General features: G+C 43.7%; 1 protein-coding gene across 1 annotated transcript; it reads left to right on the top strand.

Moving 5' to 3' along the window:
- Window positions 1-2,646: 2,646 nt before the first annotated feature.
- Window positions 2,647-15,132, top strand: RBMX2 (RNA binding motif protein X-linked 2). Its single transcript, XM_028122743.2, has 6 exons — window positions 2,647-2,698; window positions 2,893-3,008; window positions 4,126-4,177; window positions 9,219-9,348; window positions 11,186-11,363; window positions 11,822-15,132. The coding sequence occupies exons 1-6, from the start codon at window positions 2,694-2,696 to the stop codon at window positions 12,310-12,312; spliced, it is 972 nt and encodes a 323-aa protein (XP_027978544.2). The 5' UTR covers window positions 2,647-2,693; the 3' UTR covers window positions 12,313-15,132.
- Window positions 15,133-23,033: the final 7,901 nt, after the last annotated feature.

Below are 23,033 nucleotides of genomic sequence, written 5' to 3'. Positions count from 1 at the left end.
AATAGGGGCCAAGGCAGTTCTATGAGTAGGGAAAGAACTAGAAGGCATGTGATAATGAAACAGAACTGTTGGGGCACCTGGGTGGCTCAGTCGGTTAGGCATCTGCCTTTGGCTCATGTCATGATCCCGGGGTACTGGGATTGAGCCCCGTGTCTGGCTCCCTGCTCAGCAGGGAGCCTGCTTCTCCCTCCACCCCTCCCCTTCCACTCGTGCTCTGTCTCTCACTCTCTCTCAAATAAATAAAATCTTTTTAAAAAAAGAAACAGAACTGTGACTGGATGAGATGAATTTTATAGACACTGCAGTAGCACAATGATTAGGACTTAATGATTGGATAGATATCTTTGGGTGAGGAATAAGGATGACTGAAATATGAAACCCCTGTTTTGTACCTGGGCAACCAGGAAAATGGTGATAGCATTGCTTGAAACAGGGAAGTCAGGAGGGAAAGCTGTTTTGGGATGTGGTGTGGTGGGAAGCGAAGAGATGAAATTGGCTGGACATTATTACTTGGCCTTGCCTTGAATGTGAGGATTGCCTTTGGCTTCCTTAGCATTGCCTAGAGGACCTAGACCTGAGCTGTCCATCCAGTGGGTGCTAAATCAATGTTACTGGTGGAGATCACTAGTAGCCACCTTGAATAGCAAATCCTGGTCCTCCTCTCAGATACTAAGATCAGAGGGTCCCCTTGATCCTCATCCCCTTTCCACTTAGACTTGTGGATATCTCTAGGCATCATCTTACCTACCAATTCCTACCAATTGGAAGCATGTTGATGGAGATGTCCCAGGTAACCTGGGATGGTTTTAAGTTCTCCCAGGTTCAGAATATCTCTGCTGAACCCACTAGCTAGATAGTAGCAGTCTTCCCACACCCTCCTCCAACTAAATTGTCCTTCCCTTTGGTTGGTCTTAATCTCCTCTTTCACTTCAGCTTCCTTTTGAACCCTCCTGATGACCAAGACACAGGTTTAGCCCTATTTCTCTCATTTCACAGTTGCCTGAGGAATCCAGCCAGATAATGCTGCATGCTAGTTTACCACTTTGCAGTGGCTACTTCAACCCTACAACTAAGCAACCTATGATTCCCAGGAGCAGATAAAACCTGTATGCAATCTGTCACCATTTAGTTTTCATTGCCAAGATAATTTCACAAAGTTAATGAATAGCTGGTTTGGACTGGGGGAGGGGCACAAACACAGAATGAATGAAGAGAAACTGTCATTGGTGGGGAGTTTCCTGCTTTTTGGCAGGACATGGGTAGATGGTGAGTCATTGAGGGTAGAGTTGTCATCATCATCATCAAAGTACTTGGTGAAGTGCCTAATTTCTGGGGCTCTGAGCTAGGCTTACAGAGAGAACTACACAGCTCTGGAACTTCACTTTTAGACCATGCATGGTCTGATACCAGTTATTGATGAGGACACATGCAAGATGGATTCAAAGCTTCAGTATGGCTTAAATCACACATTATATGCCACCATCTCTTCTATGGGTTCCTTGTTATTTCTGGAGTGAAATCTACCAAGCAAATTTATCTTGTCTCCTTAATGATATTAGCTCCTTCGGGCAGAGAACCTCACCTTACATTCCTGTCTACAGACATGCCTTATACGACAAATATAGATGCTCAGTAAGAACTGATTAAATCAACCAGACCTGATAGGTAGAGGAAGAGTACCTCTTTTGAATTAACTAATTAACTCCTTTGAATCTCAGTTTCTTCCTCTGTAAAATGAGGAGGGTAATTGTATGTATAGACTCTATGGGGGTGGTTGTGAGGATGGAGGGCCAGTACATGTGAATTTCTTAGCACACAACCTAGCATCTGCTCAGTTATTAGCTTTTTCACTATTTCTTTCTGCATCCTGCTTAAGTAGGAGCGAGACAATGGAAAAGGGTGGGTGAGGGTAACAGCTCTTAACACAAATCTGGGTATTCAATTCAGCCTATGGAGGCACACTGGTCAGTTGCCTATGCATTTGAATTTGAGGAAGAAAAAAATTTACCCTCTCACATATCTTCTTCACTTTGCTGTAATTCCTGAACAGGGATGCTTTGATGGGTGTGCGTGTGCGTGAGTAATTGGCTGGAAATGAAGCCCCAGTAGGGATTTGCACTGAGAGCAAGCAAAGGCTGGGACTAAAGTCGCCATAACGGGCACATTTTCCAGTCTTTTTTTTTTTTTTTAAGATTTTATTTATTTATCTGACAGAGAGAGTTAGCGAGAGCAGGAACACAAGCAGGGGGAGTGGGAGAGGGAGAAGCGGGGCTCGATCCCAGGACTCTGGGATCATGACCTGAGCCGAAGGCAGACGCTTAACGACTGAGCCACCCAGGCGCCCCACATTTTTCAGTCTTTATTCAGCAAACATTTATAGCTAGCCCAATCAATGCCAGGCGTCGTGCAGGGGCTGAGGGTCCTATAATAAACCCGGCTCACACCCATGTCCCCGTTCCATACAGGGACGGACCGAGGGCCTAGACAAAAATTCTCTGGTGCAGCGATAACTGACAGAGCGAGGAGTTCCTGTCTGCGCTAGTGCGCAAGCGCCACACCCCGGCGCGACCCAGCTCTTCCGGCGCGACGCGAGCTCCGCGGAGTCCAATGGGAGCGCTGCGTCGGGGCTGCGCACGCGCGGTGCAGACTCGTCCGGAAGTAAGTGTCTCGGTGCTGAGCGCGAACCTGAGAAGATGAAGTAAGGCCGCAGTTTACCTCTGAAGAAGTAGGGATGGGCCGCGGGAGGTGGTCCACCAGGACTGGGGTGGTAGAGCGTCTGCCGGGCCTAGGGGCGGCAGAGGCGCAGAGACTGGAAAACTAGTCCCCTAGTTTTGCTCACCCTTAACTCTGGCCAGGCCGCACTTAAGGTCCGCTTTTCCGCCCTTTTTGCAGCCCTTTAACTAAAGTGAAGCTGATCAACGAGCTGAATGAGCGTGAGGTCCAGCTTGGGGTGGCAGATAAGGTGTCCTGGCACTCCGAGTACAAAGACAGCGCCTGGATCTTCCTGGGTAAGGTCCACATCTTTCCCCTGCACGGCTCCTCCTCCTCTCCTGGCCTGCTTCCTAACCTTTCAGTATTCCGGCCGTTCATTTCTCCCGGCATTCATCACGCACTTTTATTTCCTTCTGCTGGCTGCCCCGTAAATCCGTTTTCCGTATCTCTTTTCTCTCCCATTTTTAGTTTGCTCCCCCTGCCAAACCAGTGTCCATGATAGTTACCCTTTGCCATTCACTGTGGTAAGAGTCTTGCCACTTGGTTTCTTGGTTTCAGAGACCATTGTTACACCGCGTCTCCCTATTACACAGCTGAGGAAACTGAGGTGCAGGGAAGTTAATGGACTTACGTAAGGTCACATAGCTAGTAAGTGGGACAACCAGAACTATGGGATTCTAGAACTCATGGTCTCAGGCACGATCCTGTATTACTGCTAGTCCCCTGCCCTTTCCCCTTCCCTCAGAATTCATTTTCCTCATCTAATTAGCTCCTGCCTTCTGCCCATGGCCATATTGTCATCTCTCTATTCACTTTTGTCACTTCCAGTAATTTGACAGTCTGTTCTGTTTTATTGTGCTAAGCACTTTATATCCATTGTTTTATTTAATTCTTAAAATTCTGTGAAGTAAGTACCAAAGTCCCCATTTTACAGATGAGGAAGGAAAGATTTGCAGGGGAATTTATTTCCTATGAAGTGCTGAACAGTTGTTTATGAAGACAACTAAGGATTATAAAATCCTTAGTCTATGTGAGGTCGGGTTAATATTTTCATATTTAAACTGATTTTTGGATCTTAGCTGTGAATTTGTGGGTAAAGAGCAGGTGAGTTCAAGATATGTTTGTCGAAGCAGAGTTTTATGCCAGAAACTATCTGCTTTGTCCATAAGATTTTGGGTGTAAGGAGTATTTGGTTAGTGGGGACACCAACCTTTCCACAAAGTTAATCACTCCTTTTGCTGCACTAATGCTGCACCTTATATATGCTTCTCTTTTGTCATCGGACTGTGAGTTCTTTGAGGGCAGGCTCTGTGGCTTACTCTTCTTTGCACCCCCAGTGCCGGGCCTAGTGCATGGTATGTAGTAGACGCTTGGTAAATGTTTGTGGAACTGAAATGTGGTTTTCTCTTCTAGGAGGGCTTCCTTATGAACTGACTGAAGGGGACATCATCTGTGTGTTCTCACAGTAAGTCCTTTTTCATTTCCTGCCTTCTGGGTCATCAGAGTATGCTTCCATAATGCATTTTATGGCATCACAAAATCCATTTATTTTATTGTAGGCTGACTGGCCTCCCTGCATGGGGAGGGCTGGAGCTTCTGTTCTAGTCTAGATCAGCACCAGGACATGGTTGTAGAACTCTTCCAATATGGACAGTCCAAGAAGTTGGATGATTTAGGAGGCTGTCTTGGGGATTCTGGTCTGTTTTTATTGCTTCTTCAGTGAGGCTTGTTCAGCCTGGGCCAACACTGGAACAGACGGGAACTCACAGGAAGCTACCATGTTGGGCTCTTTGGGCTCCTGCAAACTAAGGGTTATCCATGATCACAGAGCCCTTCTGGCTTACACCTGTGTGGTGTTGTAGGATTAGGGCAAAGCACAGAGGAATGGGAGAAAAAGCAAAAGGTTTAGGCAGTAGTTTGTTTTCTTTGTTTCTAGATGAGCATAAGGTTATTGAGCTAGAGCCAGTCTCTTTACCCAGAAGCTGAGACTTATAGGCTGTTGAGGAACAAGAATGAATAGATCAGCCATATATTCTTCATTCCACTATGAGATGAAAGCAGCAGCATTGGGTGGGAGAGCGTCTTGGCAGCTGGTAGAGAGGGGCTGGTCCCAACCCAGAGCTACACAGAGTGGTTAGACAGTCGGTAAGGCCAGAGGGGCCCCGAGGGCAGAGGACTGTTGCAGAGAAGTTGGACAGCCTGTACAGGCAGAGGACCGCAGCAGAAGGGTTTGGGGAAGCAAACACAGCCAGCCATGGCAGGGGATGGTTGGGCTGTCCGATGGGAGGAGGACCCTCGCTGAGTGGTTGGGCAGCATATGGGGGAGAGGGCCATGGGAAAGCGATTGGGCAATACACATTGAAGGCCATGGGAGCGGGCCTCTGCAGCCCACACTGCAAAGCGCCCAGAGAGGGACAGAGGCTGTTTCCTCCAACTTCTGGGGAGCTGGAAGGTCACAGGGGGTGCAGCCTGTAATTTCCACCCCTTATGATACCTCTGCCTGGTCCAGCCTTCCATCTAGAGGCTGTTTTTGTCTTATTTGCATTGAGTGATGATCAGCTAGTGTGTTTGTTTATTTTCATTCTCTCTTCTGGCTGTACACATTGCTCTCCATGAAGATTGCCTTTGCCATTGGTAGCAGTGGTTTTCAAAAAATGTTGTTTTCTGATTATCAAGGTAATGTATAATCCCTTTAGGACATTTGGCAAAAAGGAAAAGCATAGAGAACAAAACAGAATGTACTTTAAGGAAAAACTGTTAACATTTTGGTGTATTTCTTTATTATCTTTTTTTTTTAAATGTTGGGCATTATTTGCTGTTATAAATTGTATTGCATTTTAGTATATATATGTATATACACACACACTATATGTATACATATATATAGTATATACATTGTAGCATATGTGTGTGCATGTTTAGTATATACATTGTAGTATATACATCCTTTGTATGCATTCCTGATAGTTTCCTTAGTGAAATTACTAGATCAGCATTTTTAAGATGTTTTATAAATATGGCCAGATTGCTCTCTGAGAAGGTTGTATCAGTTTCTACTCTCACTAGAATGCCCATTTTTCTGAATCCTAATTGGCAGTGGTTATTTTAAAAAAATATTTGTTGTATGGTTTCTCATTATGAGTTTACTTTGCCTTTATTTAATCATCAGTGAGGTAGAACACCTTTTCATAGATTTACATGCCATTATTTCTTGTTTTTTTTAAGTTTCATAGCCTTTGCTTGTTTTCTTCTGTTGATGTGTTCCTCATTTTCTTAGTGATTTTACAAAAGCTCTTAATGGTTTCAACTCTGTTTTACCACTTTGTCATGTATTGTGTTACTGTGGACTTATTTTACTTAATTTGATGTGTTTTACTACATTGCCATCATTATTATTTCTTGATGCTCAGATTGTCCCAATTTGGTCTGTAGGAGTCAGACCCGTTTAAACGAGTTCCTATATTCTCTTTACATTTTATTTGGAAATAATTTCAGACTTAAAATAGGAAAGTTATAAAGTACTGTAAAGAATACCTGTTTCCCCTTCGCTTAGAATCCCCAGATGTTAACATTTTACTACTACATTTGCTTTGTCATTTCTCCCCACGTATACCTATTATTTTTTTCTGAACCATTTGAGAGTCAGTTGCAGGCATGATGCCCATTTATCCCTAAATTCTTCAATATTTGTTTCCCCCCAAAACAAGGACATTCTCTGTTTAACCTCAGTATGGTGATTAAATTCAGGAAGTTAACACTGATCTAATTCATAGACTTTATTCAGCTTTACCAGTTGTCCTGATGATGTTCTTTATAGCAAAAAGGAAAAAAATTACTTTCCGGTCCTTTATCTGTAATATGAGTTGTAAATATTTTCTCCTGTTTTGTCATTTGTCTTTTGACTTTGTTGTGGGTTGTTTTTTTTTTTTTGCTGTGCAAAATTTAAAAAAATTTATTCATTCATGTGTTTAAATTATATGGTAAAATTGACTTTAGGGAGTGTACAGCCCTGTGAGCTTTAATGTGTGTATAGATTTGTGTAGTCACCCCCACAGTTAGGATGAAGAACAATTCCATCACCCCAAAAACTCCTTTGTGCAGACCCTGTATATCTCACACTCTAGTGTTTTATATGGTCAGATTTATCAGTCTTTTTTTGTTGCTTCTGGATTTTGAGTCATAATTAGATAGTATTTCTCCCCACCCACCCATCTGTGTTCCCGTCTAGTACTTGTTTGGTTTCAATTTTATGCACTGAAATCTCTGATCCATTTAGAGTTATTCTGATTATAGTGTGAGACACGGATGCAATTTCATGTTTTTTCAGTGGCTATCCAGTTGTCCCAACATTTATAAAAAAGTCATTTTCCCCCAGCAAACTGGGATGTCACCCATATCATCTTACTAATTTTTCCATATATACTTGAGTCTCTTTCTTGCCTTTCTATTCTGTTCTGTTGGTCTGTCTGTCTCTTCATGTGCCAGTACCACACTAATTAATCACAGTGTTTTCAGTGTGTTTAGTATCTGGGAGAGTTACTCTCCCTCGTTGTTCTTTTTTAAAGTTTCTCCATCTACTCTTAACATGTTCATTTATCCATGAGAACTTTAGAATCAACTTATCCAGCTCCAGGAAAATAAAACACAACTTGTACTACATTAAATTTAAGTATTAACTTGGGGGAAGATGTTGCTGTCTTTATGATGTTGAGTCATCCTATCCAAAAACAAGGGATGTCTTTATATTTGTTCAAATCTATGTGTGTGTCTTTCAGTTTTAAAAAATTTTCTCTATATAGACTTTGTACATTGCTTGTTGCTAAGTTTATTTCTAAGTATTTTAAGTTTTTTGTTGCTAATACAAATGGGGTTTCTCCTTGGTTACATCTTCTGATTATTGTTTTTGTAAGACAGTGTTTTATTTTTTTAACTTTATATCCTCTTACCTTACTGAATTATCCTACTGTTTGTTTTTATCATTGTTTATCATTAATTCTCTTGGGTTTTCTATGCATACTATTATATATAAATCTTCAAATAGAGATAGTTTTACTTTTTCATTTTTTTACATCTGTTTTCTCCTGTCTGATTGCACTGGCCTATACCTACACTGTTAAACAGTGTTAAATAGTTCCTGACCTTAGTTGAATCAGCTCCAGTACAGGTTTCCCCTGCTATCCGGAGGTAGAGTGTTCTGTGAAAGCTTTCTAAACTAAAACGGCATAAAGTGATGAAGCAGTTACCATGTCATAAGAGTGAAAATCCTCTTCAGCTTTCTTTCGGTTAGTGAAAACAGGTACTAATGTAGGTCTTTTGTAAAAGCGAAGTGGCATAAAATGAACATTTGGGTAGCGGGAGAAACCTGTATTTTCTGTTAGGTAAGATGCTAGATATCTGGCTGGAATGTATGTATGTGATCATGTTATTAAGTATCCACCAATTCCTGTTTTATTTTTATGACTTTACTTTTTAATTTATGAATCTTTAACTTACCTGGAATTTAACTTTGTATAAGGAGTAAGGTTGAATTTTTTTCTATTTTCTCTTAATTTCTGCTTTTATCTTTATTAACTCCCATCTGCTTTCCTTCGATTTGTTTTCTTTTATATTCATTCTGCCTTTTTAACAGTAAAATTCTCTAAGGTTACAGATTTTTCTTAATGTGGTTTTAGCTGCATCCCATAATTATGTTTTGGTATATATTCTTCTCATTTTTGTTATTTTTTAAGTAATCTGTTGATTTTTTTTTTTATTTTACTTTCATCCAGTTGTTAGCTAGGAGAGTAGGTTTCAAGTTCTAGCTAGTAGGGTGTTTTTTATTTAAAATATTATTTCCAGCTGGATAGCATTGTGATTGGAGAACATATTCTCTGTTTTTGGAAGTTATTGAGGTTTATTTTGTAGTCAATTTTAATACATATTTCATGGATTCTTGAGAAGAAATTGTCCTCTTTTTGTAAGATTCAAATATATCTATATATCCACTGGTTTGACATTAATATTTCTTAACAACATAATTGTTATTTATTTATATTTATGTTATATAATTATATATTGATATTAATTCATCTGACCTTAGTTTTATCAATTTTATGTGTTATAAACTTAAGTAGTATGTTAAAATATCTCATAACCTTTGTTGCCAGTTTCTCTTTGTATTTTTAATAGTTTCTTTAAATTTTTGATTTGTGAGCTTATGCATAAAGGTTCATGACATTTCTTTGTAATGTATTAGGACCTTTTTCAGTGTAACAGAGCTCTCTTAGTCCCATTTAAATATCTTTTTTGGCCTTGAATTCATCTTTGATCTTAATATTACCACCCATTTTGTAATTGGGTGTTCCTGCTCTGTCCTTGTCTAATTTTTATTCTTAACCTTTTTATGTTATCTTGTTCTAGATGTGTCTCCTGTACAGATTATATTACTTGAATTTTGTTTTGTCATTCAGTCTGAAAGTTTTTGCATTTTAAATCAATAGTGTCTTACTCTTTTATAAAATAAATAGATATGGGGAGATTGTTAACATTAATCTGGTGCGGGACAAGAAGACTGGGAAATCCAAAGGATTCTGTTTCCTTTGCTATGAAGACCAGAGGAGCACAATTCTGGCTGTTGACAATTTTAATGGAATCAAGGTGAGTGTGTTCACTAAGCAGGATTTGGCTGGACTTTCCCTGTATGTAAGGGTTAGGTTTAATTTCCCACCTGATTGCCACAGGTTCAAGGGCAGTACTGGTCACCTGGGTGCATTGAGAGAGTTGCAGAGGTGTGGGGACATACTGACCAGGAAATGATCCCAGGAAATAATTTCATTGGCGTATGACCCTGCTAACACTTGTTCCTTTTCCTCATGTTCATCTTCCCAGGAGCGTAGGTACCATGCCCCCCACTCCCACCCACGCCTCTGGTTTCTCATCTTTCCATTCTCACATTCCACTCTCATTTCTGATGTATTGGGCAGCAAAGAGACTTCCATGCTATGCTCTGTCAGGGGATTTGGGGCTTTTTCGTGGCTTCATGCTCTAAGACACAGCTTTGTGGGTCTGTCATATATCTCCACTGACATAGCATTGCTCGGCCCTGGAAATTCTCTAGTTAAAAGTCTGATGACAAATTCTACAAAAGTAACTCATTCTGAAGTTGTTTCTCCTCTGTTCGCTCTCACTCCAGCCTTGGCCTGAGAGAAGGTGATGGGCAAGTCAGGCTTATCTATGCTCTACCTGGTTCCGATGCTTATTTAGGAAAAGCACTGCAGTTGGATAAGCATTGTCATAGCTTGGGGGGGGTGACTTTTGATTTGGAGAGTTTGTCACTGATTGCACCAGTATGGAATAGCTGGCAACTATAGGACAGGGTGGAACAAGGTACTAGGCTTGATTTTTAAGAGAGCCAGCAGTCAAGTGGAGTTACCATAAAAGGGAGGTTTTCAAAAATGTTTTCAAAAGGGGAATAGGAAAGATGACCAACTGCTCAGGCTTAAAGGTAAGAATAAAAATCTGCTCTTGTGTGGGAACATAAAAGCCAGACTTTTAAAATTTTGGATGATTTTGCCTGTAGAATAGGTCTGTACCTGCCTGAATTTTTTTAAGATTTTATTTATTTGAGAGAGAGAGACAGAAGGAGCAGGGGGAGGGGCAGAGGGAGAGGGAGAAGCAGGCTTCCGCTGAGCAAGGAGCCCGACATGGGGCTCAATCCTTGGGGCTCGATCCCTGAGGCTTGATCCCAGGAGTCTGGGATCGTGACCTGAGCCAAAGGCAGACGCTCAACTGACTGAGCCACCCAGGTGCCCTGCCTGAATGTTTCTAAGTGAGGGGTTAATTTTTGTTGTTCACCCGGAGAGTTGTGATTCACAGCAAAAATACCAGTGTGAGCCAGTTGTCCATTATGGTGGGGGTAGAGCAAGGTGTGAGGGCTTAAGAAAAAAGCTTCCTTCCCCCTTTTTAGCTATTGGTCTTCCTTGGCCTCATCCTAACTGCTGTATCAAGAAAACAGCTCGGCACTGCACTTGATTTCAGGAATTCTTTTTAGCTGCCAGGCCACAGTATGTTTTACTGTGAATAAATGTTACAGATTGAGGGTAATTCATTGTTTATGCATGTAAATTCTCATTTTTCCCTGCTGCTTGTGCTTTGGGGCAGTACTGCCCAGCCTTTCTTCACTTAATGGCACACGTAGAACATGAGGTTATTGTGTCGCACACTGGGGTAAACTGAGGAGGCTGTCTGGTACAAGTGCCTCAGGGACTCCAGCTGCCCCAGGCCCTACCTGGCCGCCCCAAGGGCTGAGCAAATTATTATCTAGGTATATGTGCTGTGACACATCAACTGGGCAGGTCTCCTTTAGAGTAATTTCCCCAGAAACAGAATTAGCAGGAAGGTAAAGGGTGTGGTTCAAACCATGGCATTTTGCAGCTGGGTTCAAATAGTTCAATGGGAGGGCCATCTCTGCTGAAGCACTGCCTGTCTGTCTTAGATCAAAGGAAGAACTATTCGAGTGGATCATGTGTCCAACTATCGAGCTCCCAAGGACTCCGAAGAAATAGATGATGTGACCAAAGAACTCCAGGAGAGGGGCTGTGGGGCTCACACCCCCTCAGTGAGTTCATCAGAGGGTTCTGAAGATGACAAACCCACAAAAAAACACAAAAAAGGTAAAGCGTTAAGACCCAAGAGAAGATTCTGGGTAGTCTTATTGTTTGCTCTTCCTAGCATTCCCTGAGAGCTGATAATCATTTCTTATGTATGAAGGGGAAAGGTGTGGGGAACCTTACTTTAACTGGGAAAGGAGAGGTGTCAGTGGAAGACTAATATTAAGGGCTGAATTCTGTCTCCTCCAAATTCATATGTTGAAGTCCTAATCCTGCAGTGCCTCAGAATGTGACTGTATTTGGAGGCAGTGTCTTCAGAAAGGTAATTAAGGGTGAGAATTGCCTTATACAGCAACTTGACCTCTCAAGGGGGCCAGACATCCAAGTTGGCTTCTCGGAGACACTTTCTGGAAGTGTCGATTACGACTGCTTCCCACTGCTGCCAGCAGTGCTTTCCTTTTGCATACCTTCCCCTCCTCCATCTTCCTTTCCTCATTGGTTGTGCCCCTTTTGTCCTCCAGACAAAAAGGAGAAAAAGAGAAGAAAGAAAGACAAAGAGAAGACTGACCGGGAGGTCCAGGCGGAGCAGCCGGCCCCCTGGTCGCCACCCAGAAACAAGGTGGTAAGGGAAAAGGACGACCCTGGCTCTAAAAAGCACAGCGACAGGAACTCAGAGTGGGGTCAGAAGTCAGAGCCCAGGGAGGTGCGGAAGCACCAGCCCAGCTCTCCCGAGGTCAGGGCGACCTGCCGTGGTGGAGAAGGGGACAGAGAGAGGGAGCTGAAGAAAGAGAAGCCGAAGCATGAACATAAGTCCTCAACCAGAGAAGAAAAGAGCCGAGATAGAGACCGAGGCCGAAGCTCAGACACACACTCCAGCCGGCCCAGTGGGCGTTCTGAGGGACGTAGTCAGCGGAGTAGAAGCAGGAGCCGGGAGAGGTCCCACGGGCCGAAGAGGGCCCGGCGCTCACGGGACCAGGAGTCCTCTAACCCCGGTGACCGCAGGCACCACTGAAGCTGCGGCCTCTCTCTCTTCCCAATAGAACTGGAACTGGAAATGCACTTGGTCTTTAAAATGCAATTGTGCTTAGTTATGCTTTTACTGTTACTGTAAGTAAAATCTCGGAGGCCGGATTCTTCCAATCCCTTGAGTATTAGAGTCATTAAGAGCTGTGGTTTTAACAGCCCCATAGGCCTGGATTTTTGAGCAAAATCCATTGTTCCTGGGAATATGCTCAGTACTTACCAGAGGAGGTATTCTAAATTTGGTTTCATAAATGTGGCCCTTGAATTTATGACCCCAGTGTATGATGAAATTGCCAGGAAAGGGGAAATAGCAGGCAATTCTAGAATTCTGGTCTTTGTGCTAGAGGTGTAGGTGACCTTTCCAGTTGGCAGGTACAGCCGTGCATAAAGAAGGGTGGTTTAACTAGGTCTAGACAGCTCGATGTGAATGGGATAGTGATTCTCAATGCCAGGCTGCTCCCTCTGCACCCCACCCTCTTTTTAAAAAATTTTTTAAACGTCTCTTTTTTAACATCCACGCACCTCCTTGCTATTTATTTATTTATTTATTTATTTCTATTGAGGTGAAATTCACATAACATCAAATTAACCATTTTGAAGGGAACAATTCAGTGGCATTTGGTACATTCATAGTGTGCCAAACTACCGCTCCTGTGTAGTTCAAAAACATTTCCATCACCCCAGAATGAAACCCTGTGCCCATGAAGCAGTTACTCTCCATTCCCTCCTCCTCGTCCCTGTTGACTACCAGTCTGCTTTCCATTTCTGTGGACCTACCTATTCTGGACATTTTATATAAGTGGAATCATACACCATATGGCCCTTCTGTGTCTGGGGTCTTCCACTTAGTATGTTGTTGAGCTTCATCCGTGTTGTAGCGTGGATCAGCACTTTGTTACTTTTTAAGATTTTTAAAAATTTATTTGTCAGAGCGAGAGAGCACAAGCAGGGGGAGCGGCAGGCAGAGGGAGAAGCAGGCTCCCTGCTGAGCAAGGAGCCCAATGCGGGACTCCATCCCAGGACCCTGAGATCATGACCTGAGCCGAAGGCAGACGCTTCACCAACTGAGCCACCCAGGCATCCCAGGACTTCGTTCCTTTTTATGGCTGAATAATATCCCATTGTGTGGATAGACCACATTTTGTTTGTCCATTCCTCAGTGGATGGACATGTGGGTTGTTTCTACCTTTTGGCTAGCCAGCTCCCTTTCCGAGTTTCAGACCTAACCAGGCTACTTGTGGGCTGAATTTCCTTTTCAAGTAGCTGTTCTTGCTGAGATGGGAATACTTTGTCAGCTTCATTGCGTATCTCTCTGGTCTCCTTGGCAGTTTTTTCTCATTTGGAGAATCTTGTCCTTTTATTTTGTCAATCAGTCCCTTATGAGTTAGGTAGGAATTAGTTCACAGGACCTTAATACTGCTGCCGAATCACTAAAATTGAACTTCTGACCCTGCAAAACAAAGGAATAGAGCTTTGATAGTGAGCACATTTAATTAGTTTACCTGGTATGTTTGTTTGGGTCCAAGATTAGATGTGCGAGAGATTTTTTTTTTTTTAGGGGAAAATGCCCATGAAAGAAAATGGGAAAGGAGGTTGGAGGAGTCTGGGAAAGCAGTCAGACTCTGATAGAGGTATAACCTCTGGAGAAGAGGGAAGGCAAGAAGGAAGGTTGGGTAGGAAAAGTCTCACACTGCTGTGGAGTTCTGAGAATGTGTCAGCCAGATCAATGATGCAGTAAGTCCTTGAGGCAGAGCACCTGTCACGAGGAGTCCCACTAGATCAGCCTTGGGAAGCAGGAGTCCTTGCTCTTGGGCCTTTGTCAGCCGTGTGGCCCTGTGTTTATGTGTCCTTTGTGCCAGTTGTGTGGTGGCCGCTGACCAAAGGCCCGTGCACCTGGCTTAGCCACTGTGTCTGCTTGGCAGTTTAGTGCCTCTTCCATGGTGGTTGCTCTGATGGCTGTTAGCATGGGATACAGAACTAGTCACACTTTGCTCCTCCCACATGTCAGTCCCCAGTCTTCACACCAGCTCTCCTTGTCTCTGATCTTCAGCCTTGGTCCTTCCAGTCCCCCAACGAGACGGCCAGGCTATTGGCCACTGCCCAGGAGTCTGCATATCCGATAAATATTCTTACTTTAGGCCGCTTCTTTTATACCAAGTCAGGTGCACTGCTTGAGGTCCTGTCCATTGGAAAAGTTTTACTTCTGTACCCCTGCATGTGGGTGTAATGCAGATACCATTCATCTTCATTTTGTACCCACATACTGAGCTGACCCACCTATAAACCAAGCTCAAGTTGTTTTCTGTCTCTGCTGGTCACAGAGGAACCCCCATTTGGCTATAGGTGCAAAGATATAGGGGCTGCCATTCTCTGTGTCTTTTAGGGAAGTTGCACTGTTCTACTGTCTCCCCTGAGATGTAATACTGTTTTGATTTATGTATCAATTAGGGTTTTTCCAGGAAAACAACCAGGATATATGTATCCTGCTGTAAGCCAATTCCTAATGAGAAAGCCTACAGGCGTACCTCGTTTTATTGTGCTTTGCTTAACTGTGCTTCACAGATAACTGTTGTGGTTATTTTTATACAAATTAAGGGTTTGTGGCAACCCTGTGTCGAACAAGTCTTGGTGTCATTTTTCCAACAGCATTTTCTCACTTCGTTTCTCTGTCAGATTTTGGTAATCGCAACATTTCAAACGTTTTCATTATGATTACATTTGTTATGGTGATCTGTGATGAGTGGTTATGATTCACTGAAAGCCCAGATGATGGTTAGTATTTTTTAGCAATAAAGTATTTTTAAATTAAGGTATGCACATTGTTTTTTTTTTACACATGATGTTATTGCACTTAATAGACTACAGTAGGGTGTAAACATAAGTTTTATATGCACTGGGAAATAAAAAGATACAAGTGACTTGTTTTATTGCGGTCTGGAACTGAATCCCCAGTAGCTCTGAGGTAGGGGTGTGTGTGTGTGTGTGTGTGTGTGTGTGTGTGTGTGTGTGTGTGTGTGTGTGTGTAGCTCTGAGGTAGGGGTGTGTGTGTGTGTGTGTGTAGCTCTGAGGTAGGTGTGTGTGTGTGTGTGTGTGTGTGTGTGTGTGTGTGTAGCTCTGAGGTAGGGGTGTGTGTGTGTGTGTGTAGCTCTGAGGTAGGTGTGTGTGTGTGTGTGTGTGTGTGTGTGTGTGTGTGTGTGTATGGCAAGGAATTGAATTATGCAGTTGTGGGGACTGATTAGGCCAGTCTGAAATATATAGGGCAGGCCGGCAGGCTGGAAACACTTGGGCAGGAGCTGAAACTGCGGTCCACAGGCAGAATTTCTTCAGGGAAATTGCAGTTTTGCTATTAAGTTCTTCAACTGATTGCATAAGGCCCACCCTGATTATCAAGGATAATCTCCTTTACTTAAAATCAACCAATGGTAGATGTTAATCACAACTGTGAAATACTTTCATAGCAAAACCTAGATTGATGTTTGATTGACTAGTTGAGTACTTAGCCTGAGCCAAGTTGACACAGAAAAAGTAACCATCTCAATTTATTGTTGTCCCTGGGGGAGGGGATCAGTTTCAGAGGTTCCCACTTGACTTTCCTCACCGTGACAGCTCTCGCCCTATTGGCCCAGGGCCCCTGTGGGCATTACTCTCAAGCACCACCTCAATCCCAGTTACACCTCTGAGGAGTAGGAAATGACCACTAGGTAGGTCTGCCGGCCCCCTGTGAGTCTCGCTTCAGGCCAGGACTTTAGTGATTACTCAACCCTGAAGCCCCCAGTCTAACTGGGCCGTGGTCATGCTTCAGGTCTCTAGGTATCAATGTCAACTTTGATCTTGAGTCCAGTATTCCTCAAATGTCCGGCTATGTACACTGTGTATATACACTGAAGTTAGTGGCTGTAGGTCCCGTTAGGGGAAGTACTTGGGGGGGATATTTGTCATTGTCCTTCCTTCTAGGGACCCAGCTACCTCTTCCAGGTCAGAAAACAGCTGAAGTCTGGAAACTGAGCAAGGAATTAGAGGACTTTTTATTGGGAAAGCTCCCTCACACCCCTGCTCCTCCACTGTTGTCTTTTTCAGCTTGTAGATCTCGATACCCTTGCTGGCTGTCCATCTGTATTATTCCTAGGGACACTTAGTCCATTTGCCATCTCTGCAGCTCCTTGAGGGGAAAGCTCCCTTGGCTGCCCCTCAGGCCTTGTGGTTTGTTTTGGTATTTGTGGTCTCCTGGCTTCTGGTGGGTAGCACCTCCACCTGGTCTCTATTACTCTGGGCCCCAGCTCTGTGATGGTCTCTTACCGCCATCCCTGGCCTACAGAGGAGGTCACCTCTGAATATAGTGATGCTGGTGCCCCTTTTACCACAGCCTTCCTGATGGCCTTGGTAAATGAGGTACCCTCTGCCTCCCACTGTTGCCCCCCCCTCGCCCTCACTGTGGAACACTGCCCTCTCATGGGGTTTTTTACCTCGTGCAATTTATCCACTGCATCATGTCTGCTTCCCTCTGCCTTTTCATTCTTTCTTTTGCCGTTGGTCAGGGCAGCTCAGGCGTTTCTACTTTGCTCAGTGGTAGCCATCACTTTCTCTAGGCCTCTAAGAACCACTTAGTAGAGACTTTGTATCCCCTGTGGGTCCTTGCCAGGGGATTAAATCTGTATTTTGAGGATGTGCTCCCAAGTCTCTGAATTTTTGCTTTTCTGCCCTCTTGATATATCACCCTTGAAATCCAACCCCAGTGCTTCCGTAGCTCCTGTCAGTACCCATCAGCTAATTCTTGCAGCTCTTTGGTGTATACTTTCTTCTCTTAATTAGGCTCAGGACTAACGTGGCCAGGTTATGCTGGGATTTAATCCTAGTTATCAGCTTAGTAACCAGGAAAGGGGCCGGGCACAACTCGGAGGGGGACGCGAGTGGCTTTGTTGGGGGAACAGGCTCTGCAGTATCTTCCAGCACAGAGGAAATGCTAGCTGTTAGGAGGGAAGAGTGGTCCCCTCTGCAAACTGAAGCCTGGGTGGGGGTGTCCACAGAGCCAACACCCTGAGGAGTGTCTGGCCAGATGCTCCCACTCCATGTCTCAGGGTCCCAGGATTTCCCAACCACATGGAATCATGTGGCCCTGACTTGCACAAAGCAGACAGGCCACATTGTTAAATACTGAGTATTTAATCTCCTTTGTTTGAGTTCCGGCCACTCCATTATGTTCTCCCTTGGTCTGCTCCTTCACTGCAGGAGAAAGGGGCTTTGTGAGCTCCGGCAGAAGCCCTCTGGCCCCCACTCTTGGTCTTTAGCTCCTTATTAACTATCCTCCATTTCCATTCCCCGGCTGCAGGGCGTCCAGTACAACTTCACAGTGTCCAGCCATCTCCACCGTCTCTCTAGGCGTTATTCTTCTCGTGTATTTCGAAGATCTGAGTCACCACATCTGCCAGGCCATTCTCCCAGTGTTCCCAGGTCATCTCCGGAGAAATCCTGAGCAGTTGGACTGCCGCCCTGTGCCTGGGACCATCGGTGCCCCACACCTCCATCAGGACAGTGTCCATTCTGTCCAGCAGGCAATGCCTGATGTCAGAGGAGGTCAAGGAGAGCTGCCGGACAGACTAGGTGCAGGTCTAAATCCTGTGGGGGAGAGCGGGAAGGGCGGAGCAGTGGGTAGGAAAGACCTTGGACTGTGCGGTGCAGTTCTAAGAACATCTGGCAAAGCAAATGCGTCTGTTGGGAGAGGCGGTCCACTGTGGGTCGTGAGCATCCTTGCACGTTCTTGGTGAGGGTTTTTAAAGCCAGGCTTATTGGTCTCCAAATACTGAGCCATTTCTGTAGGGCAAGGTGACCACAGTGTGACTACCATTTAACTGCTTGCTTCCCAGGGGAGGGGCACTGGTTTGTTTGCTCATTGCTCAAAAAGTCCCAGGCCCTTGAGTCCGGGTTCCTCAGCTGCCATGCAACCCAGTGCATGGGCGGCACCCACCTGAGCCCATTACATTGTCCTGTGGGACTTGGGACAGGGGGGCCGGCACAACTACGCCAGTACTCCTGCTGATGCTATTTGCTGTGCCGTAATACACCCTCTTGTTCTAAGCCAGTAAGTCTCACTGTCTACCTCCCGCCCTGTGACGTGGTGACAGGTCTAGTCCTTGCTGTCCTTTGTGAGGCTGGACTTCTTCCCTGGTAGCATCTCTGACTCCCAAGTCGCCTGTGAAGGGAGCCCCATGTCTCACAGGAATGGCCTGTCTCAGTGTCCCTGCCACATTCGGGCACTGACGGAAGCTTGGCCTTCGTGGAAATGCAGGGATAACGGATTGCCGCGGCCGCAGCCGCCACCGCTCGTCACCCGCGCCCCGTGCAGTCAGAAATCTGAGAGGTGCACGTACACGCTGCACCAGGCCAAGCCTGACACAACCAGCCAGCAACTGGTTTAACTGATCCCTGGGAACAGTGAATGTTTCCTTGTTCCTTTCATGGATCCACTTCACAGAGGACAGTTGGAATTCATTGGTGGGCAAATTCCCAGTGATCTCAAGGCTAAACAGCCATGTTGAATGAAGTGCTCTTTAAGGACGTTTTTCGGTTCTTGCCGTATCAGCTTTTCTTCCATGGTGGCCTAATTAACACCCTAGTCTGTCTGTCCCTTTTTGCTTCCTCTAACCTACTGGGGCATGTACCTAATAAGTATCTATCTCAGCAGTTTATGGACTCATTGAATCCGAAATTGGAGATAATCCTTATCTGGTATAGGACATGCCTCCTGTAAACATGTTTTGAAGCTCTTTGAAAGGAATAACCTGGTCATCATCTAAGTGGGATTCTAGTGAAGTGTAAAATGCTCTTCCCTGTGCTGTTAGGACCAAAGAATAAAGTTAAATGCTTCCTGATGTCTTTTATTTTATCTGAAAATGTAAACTTTGAAGACATAATTTGGGGTGTGATTATTTGCACTGGAAGGATTTAACCTAGCATTCTTCCTTTACTAAATAAGTGGCTCCTGATTCCTGCAAGTGTTACTGGAAGCTGCATCATAAAATAGATAAGAGCAGGTCATAGTTTTCAGTAGGAAATAATCAACAATTACATTTATGATAAGCATTTGGTATTCTATAAATTAAATATGACCAATAGTATGTCATCAAAGATACATTGGTCTCTAGATAAATCACTAAAAATACAGAAATGATGTGCCAGGTCCTATAAAGGGGCAAAACTGTATGACATATGTTAATTGTTACTCTTAAGTGTATGTGAAAAAAAATTTTTTTAAAATAAAACATGTATCATGCAGATATATGGCTGTTGTGATTGTATATTTAAATTAAGGCCAGTATACTCTCTACAATGAACTTCAGTCAAAAACGTGACTACCTTTTGCCAGCTTAGGCTTTAGAAGAGTACCTTGGGGATGATTGGAGATGACCTAGCCTCATTAAAGAAGCCATTTTAAAAAGTGAACTGATGTTTTCCTTTTCGTCATGCCTCATAAGAAACTGAGGTATTAGATACCATTCCATTTGGCTTAGAAGAGGGTTACAAGTGGCTTAAGAGGTGATGTTGATAATGAGTATGATGATGTTTCTTCAAGAGAAAGGCATTTATTAGCAAGTAGCTAACAACAGAAAAAAACCCTCATGATTATTAAATTAAACCTCTAACTTCTTTAGATTTTTTTTTAAAGATTTTATTTATTTATTTGAGAGAGAGAGAACAGAGGGAGAGTGAGAGGGAGAAGCAGACTCCCCACCGAGCAGGGAGCCCGATGCGGGGCTTGATCCCAGACCCTGAGATCATGACCTGAGCCGAAGGCAGACACCCAACCCGCTGAGCCACCCAGGTGCCCCAGATTTTTTATTAGTATGCCATATGATTACCAAATCATAAAGTATACTCTGGTTGTTGTCAGAGCACACATCTTATTTTGCAGGCTGGTTTTGCTTCTTTCAAATGTGCATTTCTGTTTGTTTAGGTTGTCACTAATCCTTGTCATTTTCAGTGTCTATATAGCATTCTTTCTTGTTAATAGGCTGTCCAGTTCCCCCCGCTTGGATTGTTTTAATTTTTCATCATGATTAATACTACTGTTATGAAAATTTTTATACAGAGTCCTTTTTAAATTTTTCCTTTTGTATTATTCCCTTGGACCACATTCCCCCAAAGGGGTGTTACCAGATCCAAAAGTGCAGACAGAACCATAGCTTGTCTTATTGTTAGATTGCTTTCCAGAAAGATCAAATTTGTGGCGCCATCAGCACTGTAGAGTTCAAATATAATTTTTCCCCTACATTCTGGACAACACTGGAATTTATCATTTCCTTTTTTTCTTCTCTGGAAGGTATATTGTGATAACTTCAGGTTATTCTAATTTGCATTTTCTTCCATTGCAAGTGAAGCTGTGCATCTTTACTTTTAGTACTTTCATCTATTCCTATACATTTAGATGGTTCCATCTCCAAGGAGTGTAGCTACTAGCTCAAACATGCTTAGTGTATTTTGACCAGCAGTCTTTGAATTGCTATGGTAGGCATCTTTCCTCCCATTATGGGGCTCACCTTTTGGCATTTAGCTCATTTGACAAAAAAACATTTGTTTAAAATGAGGTCCGACTTTATTTGAAGCTACAAATGCAACCGTAGAAACAGACCAAATCAGTGGCTTGGGACAATAGTATCTGTCAAATAGCATGGTTGCATTCTCTCTCTCTCCTTCCTTTCTCACCTCCCTCCACCTCTTCCTTTCTCTGTTTTCTGCTTTTAGGAGGGATCCATTGGTAAAAGAGATTGCTTCTTTTTTTTATTATTTTATTTATTTATTTGAGAGAGAGAGAGAATGAGAGGAGAGGGTCAGAGGGAGAAGCAGACTCCCCGCTGAGCAGGGAGCCCGATGCGGGACTCGATCCTGGGACCCCAGGATCATGACCTGAGCCGAAGGCAGTCGCTTAACCAACTGAGCCACCCAGGCGCCCAAAAGAGATTGCTTCTGGAGAGCAGAGCCAGGTAGCAGCTAGAAGAGCAGAGGTGAAGAGGCTTACTTTTCATTGCACCATTTGTACTTTTGACTTCAAACTGGATTCGTATTACTTATTAGTAAAGACAAATTAAATCCATATGTAAGATTAGTATTTGTCATTATTGTGAACCATTACAAAATGACTTTAAAACTTAGGCTGCTGCATGTGATGAATTTCAGTATGTAGGGGAAGGAATGAGGGAGCAGATGAAGGTGGCCAACTTGGGAATAGGTGATATTTGGGCAGAACTGCCTGCCATTTTATTTGCAAAAGTTCAGTTAACATAACATTTATGGACTATAGGTACAACATAAAAGAAATGTACTTGCCTGGAAATATTTCCCCAGGGAGTTTTGGATAAGGCTGGGACCTTCCTCTGACCTCTAACTTTTTGGATGAAGTTGGGGTATGAGAATGACTAGTTGAGTGATTCTCTTCCTGTTAGTGCATAGAGGGAGGCCGGAGTGGTGGTTTCAGTACCAGAGTGGTGTTTCTGTCTCATGGAAGCAGTTTCTAGCCAAGCACTGTGTTTGAAGCCAGGTGGCAGGTACAGGTTCTGATTTGCTCTTTGTGATTCCTTGACTTTGGTGTTCTAGAAGGGACCTATCCTTTCTCCATCAATGGAGTTTTTTTTTTTTTTTAAGATTTTATTTATTTGTCAGAGAGCAGAAGCAGGGGGAGTGGCAGGCAGAGGGAGAAGCAGGCTCCTCACTGAGCAGGGAGCCCGATGCGGGGCTCGATCCCAGGACCCTGGGATCATGACCTGAGCCAAAGGCAGACGCTCAACCCACTGAGCCACCCAGGTGTCCCCATCAATGGAATTTTGGCAAGTGCAGGAGCAGAGATGTGACTGGAAAGCATGAGCTCCCTCTGGCCACTTCGGTGGTTCATGTGTCTTGAAGGGGCCAAGAGGATAACTGGAGGCTTCAAAACCCCTCTGAGGAGTCAGAGCCTTGCCTTGCCCTAGGTATTTGTGGATAGACGTTGGAACTGAACTTTCAGGGAATTCTTCTCCTGATCTGAATGGGCTACTGCCCATGAAGCCATGTACTAACTAGACTGACACTCTCGAATGAAGGAGCCGCTAGCTCCACATGGCTATTTAAATGGAGATAAAATGAAAAATTCAGTTCTCCTTTACTTATACTAGTGACTAAATAGCCATGTGGAGCTAGCGGCTACTGTATTGGAATGAAAATGTGGCCAGAGGGAGTATATCTATATATCGATGTACCTCTGCATGTGTGTGTGCCATTTCCATCATTGTAGAAGATTCCACTGGACAACACTGAATTAGATCATCCAGACATGGTGGCTTTATATGCAGCTCTGGCACCAGAGGTGAAAGCCTTCCTGGTGCTTTCCAGACCTACCTGCCCTTTGAGGATTGCCTCAATTCCAGTTCCTTTTGGTTTTAAGTTAGTCTTCTCATCCCAGCAAGGCTTCAGTGCCCTCAAGAGCAGAGATTGAGTCCCACTGGCAGATGTATCTCGATGGGAGGCACAGTCCCTCTTTTTGTGCCAAATGCCTATCAGAAGCATTTATCAAATCCTTCTTTTTTCCAGTTGCCTTTTTGTACATTCTTTGTTCTTATTTATTTATAAGAATTTAAAAGTATTTGTAAGAATCAGTGTGTAGGACACAATGTCATGTTTTAAAAACCATTTTTTTTTTGAGGAAGGTCAAAAAAAACAACTTTATTGATGTTAGCTGTCGCAGCC

The sequence above is a fragment of the Eumetopias jubatus genome, unplaced genomic scaffold (genome assembly GCF_037043125.1).
Source record: "Eumetopias jubatus isolate StellerSeaLion01/CBP00866 unplaced genomic scaffold, mEumJub1_p1.0 scaffold_11, whole genome shotgun sequence".
Lineage (NCBI taxonomy): Eukaryota > Metazoa > Chordata > Mammalia > Carnivora > Otariidae > Eumetopias > Eumetopias jubatus.
This window is presented reverse-complemented; position numbering and strand designations above follow the sequence as displayed.

Bases quoted from the DNA above. Each gene is read 5' to 3' on its own strand.
- RBMX2 (XM_028122743.2), top strand. The intron at 3,009-4,125 runs GTAAGGTCCACA...TTTCTCTTCTAG, and splicing joins CAGCGCCTGGATCTTCCTGG to GAGGGCTTCCTTATGAACTG. The intron at 11,364-11,821 runs GTAAAGCGTTAA...TTTGTCCTCCAG, and splicing joins CACAAAAAAACACAAAAAAG to ACAAAAAGGAGAAAAAGAGA.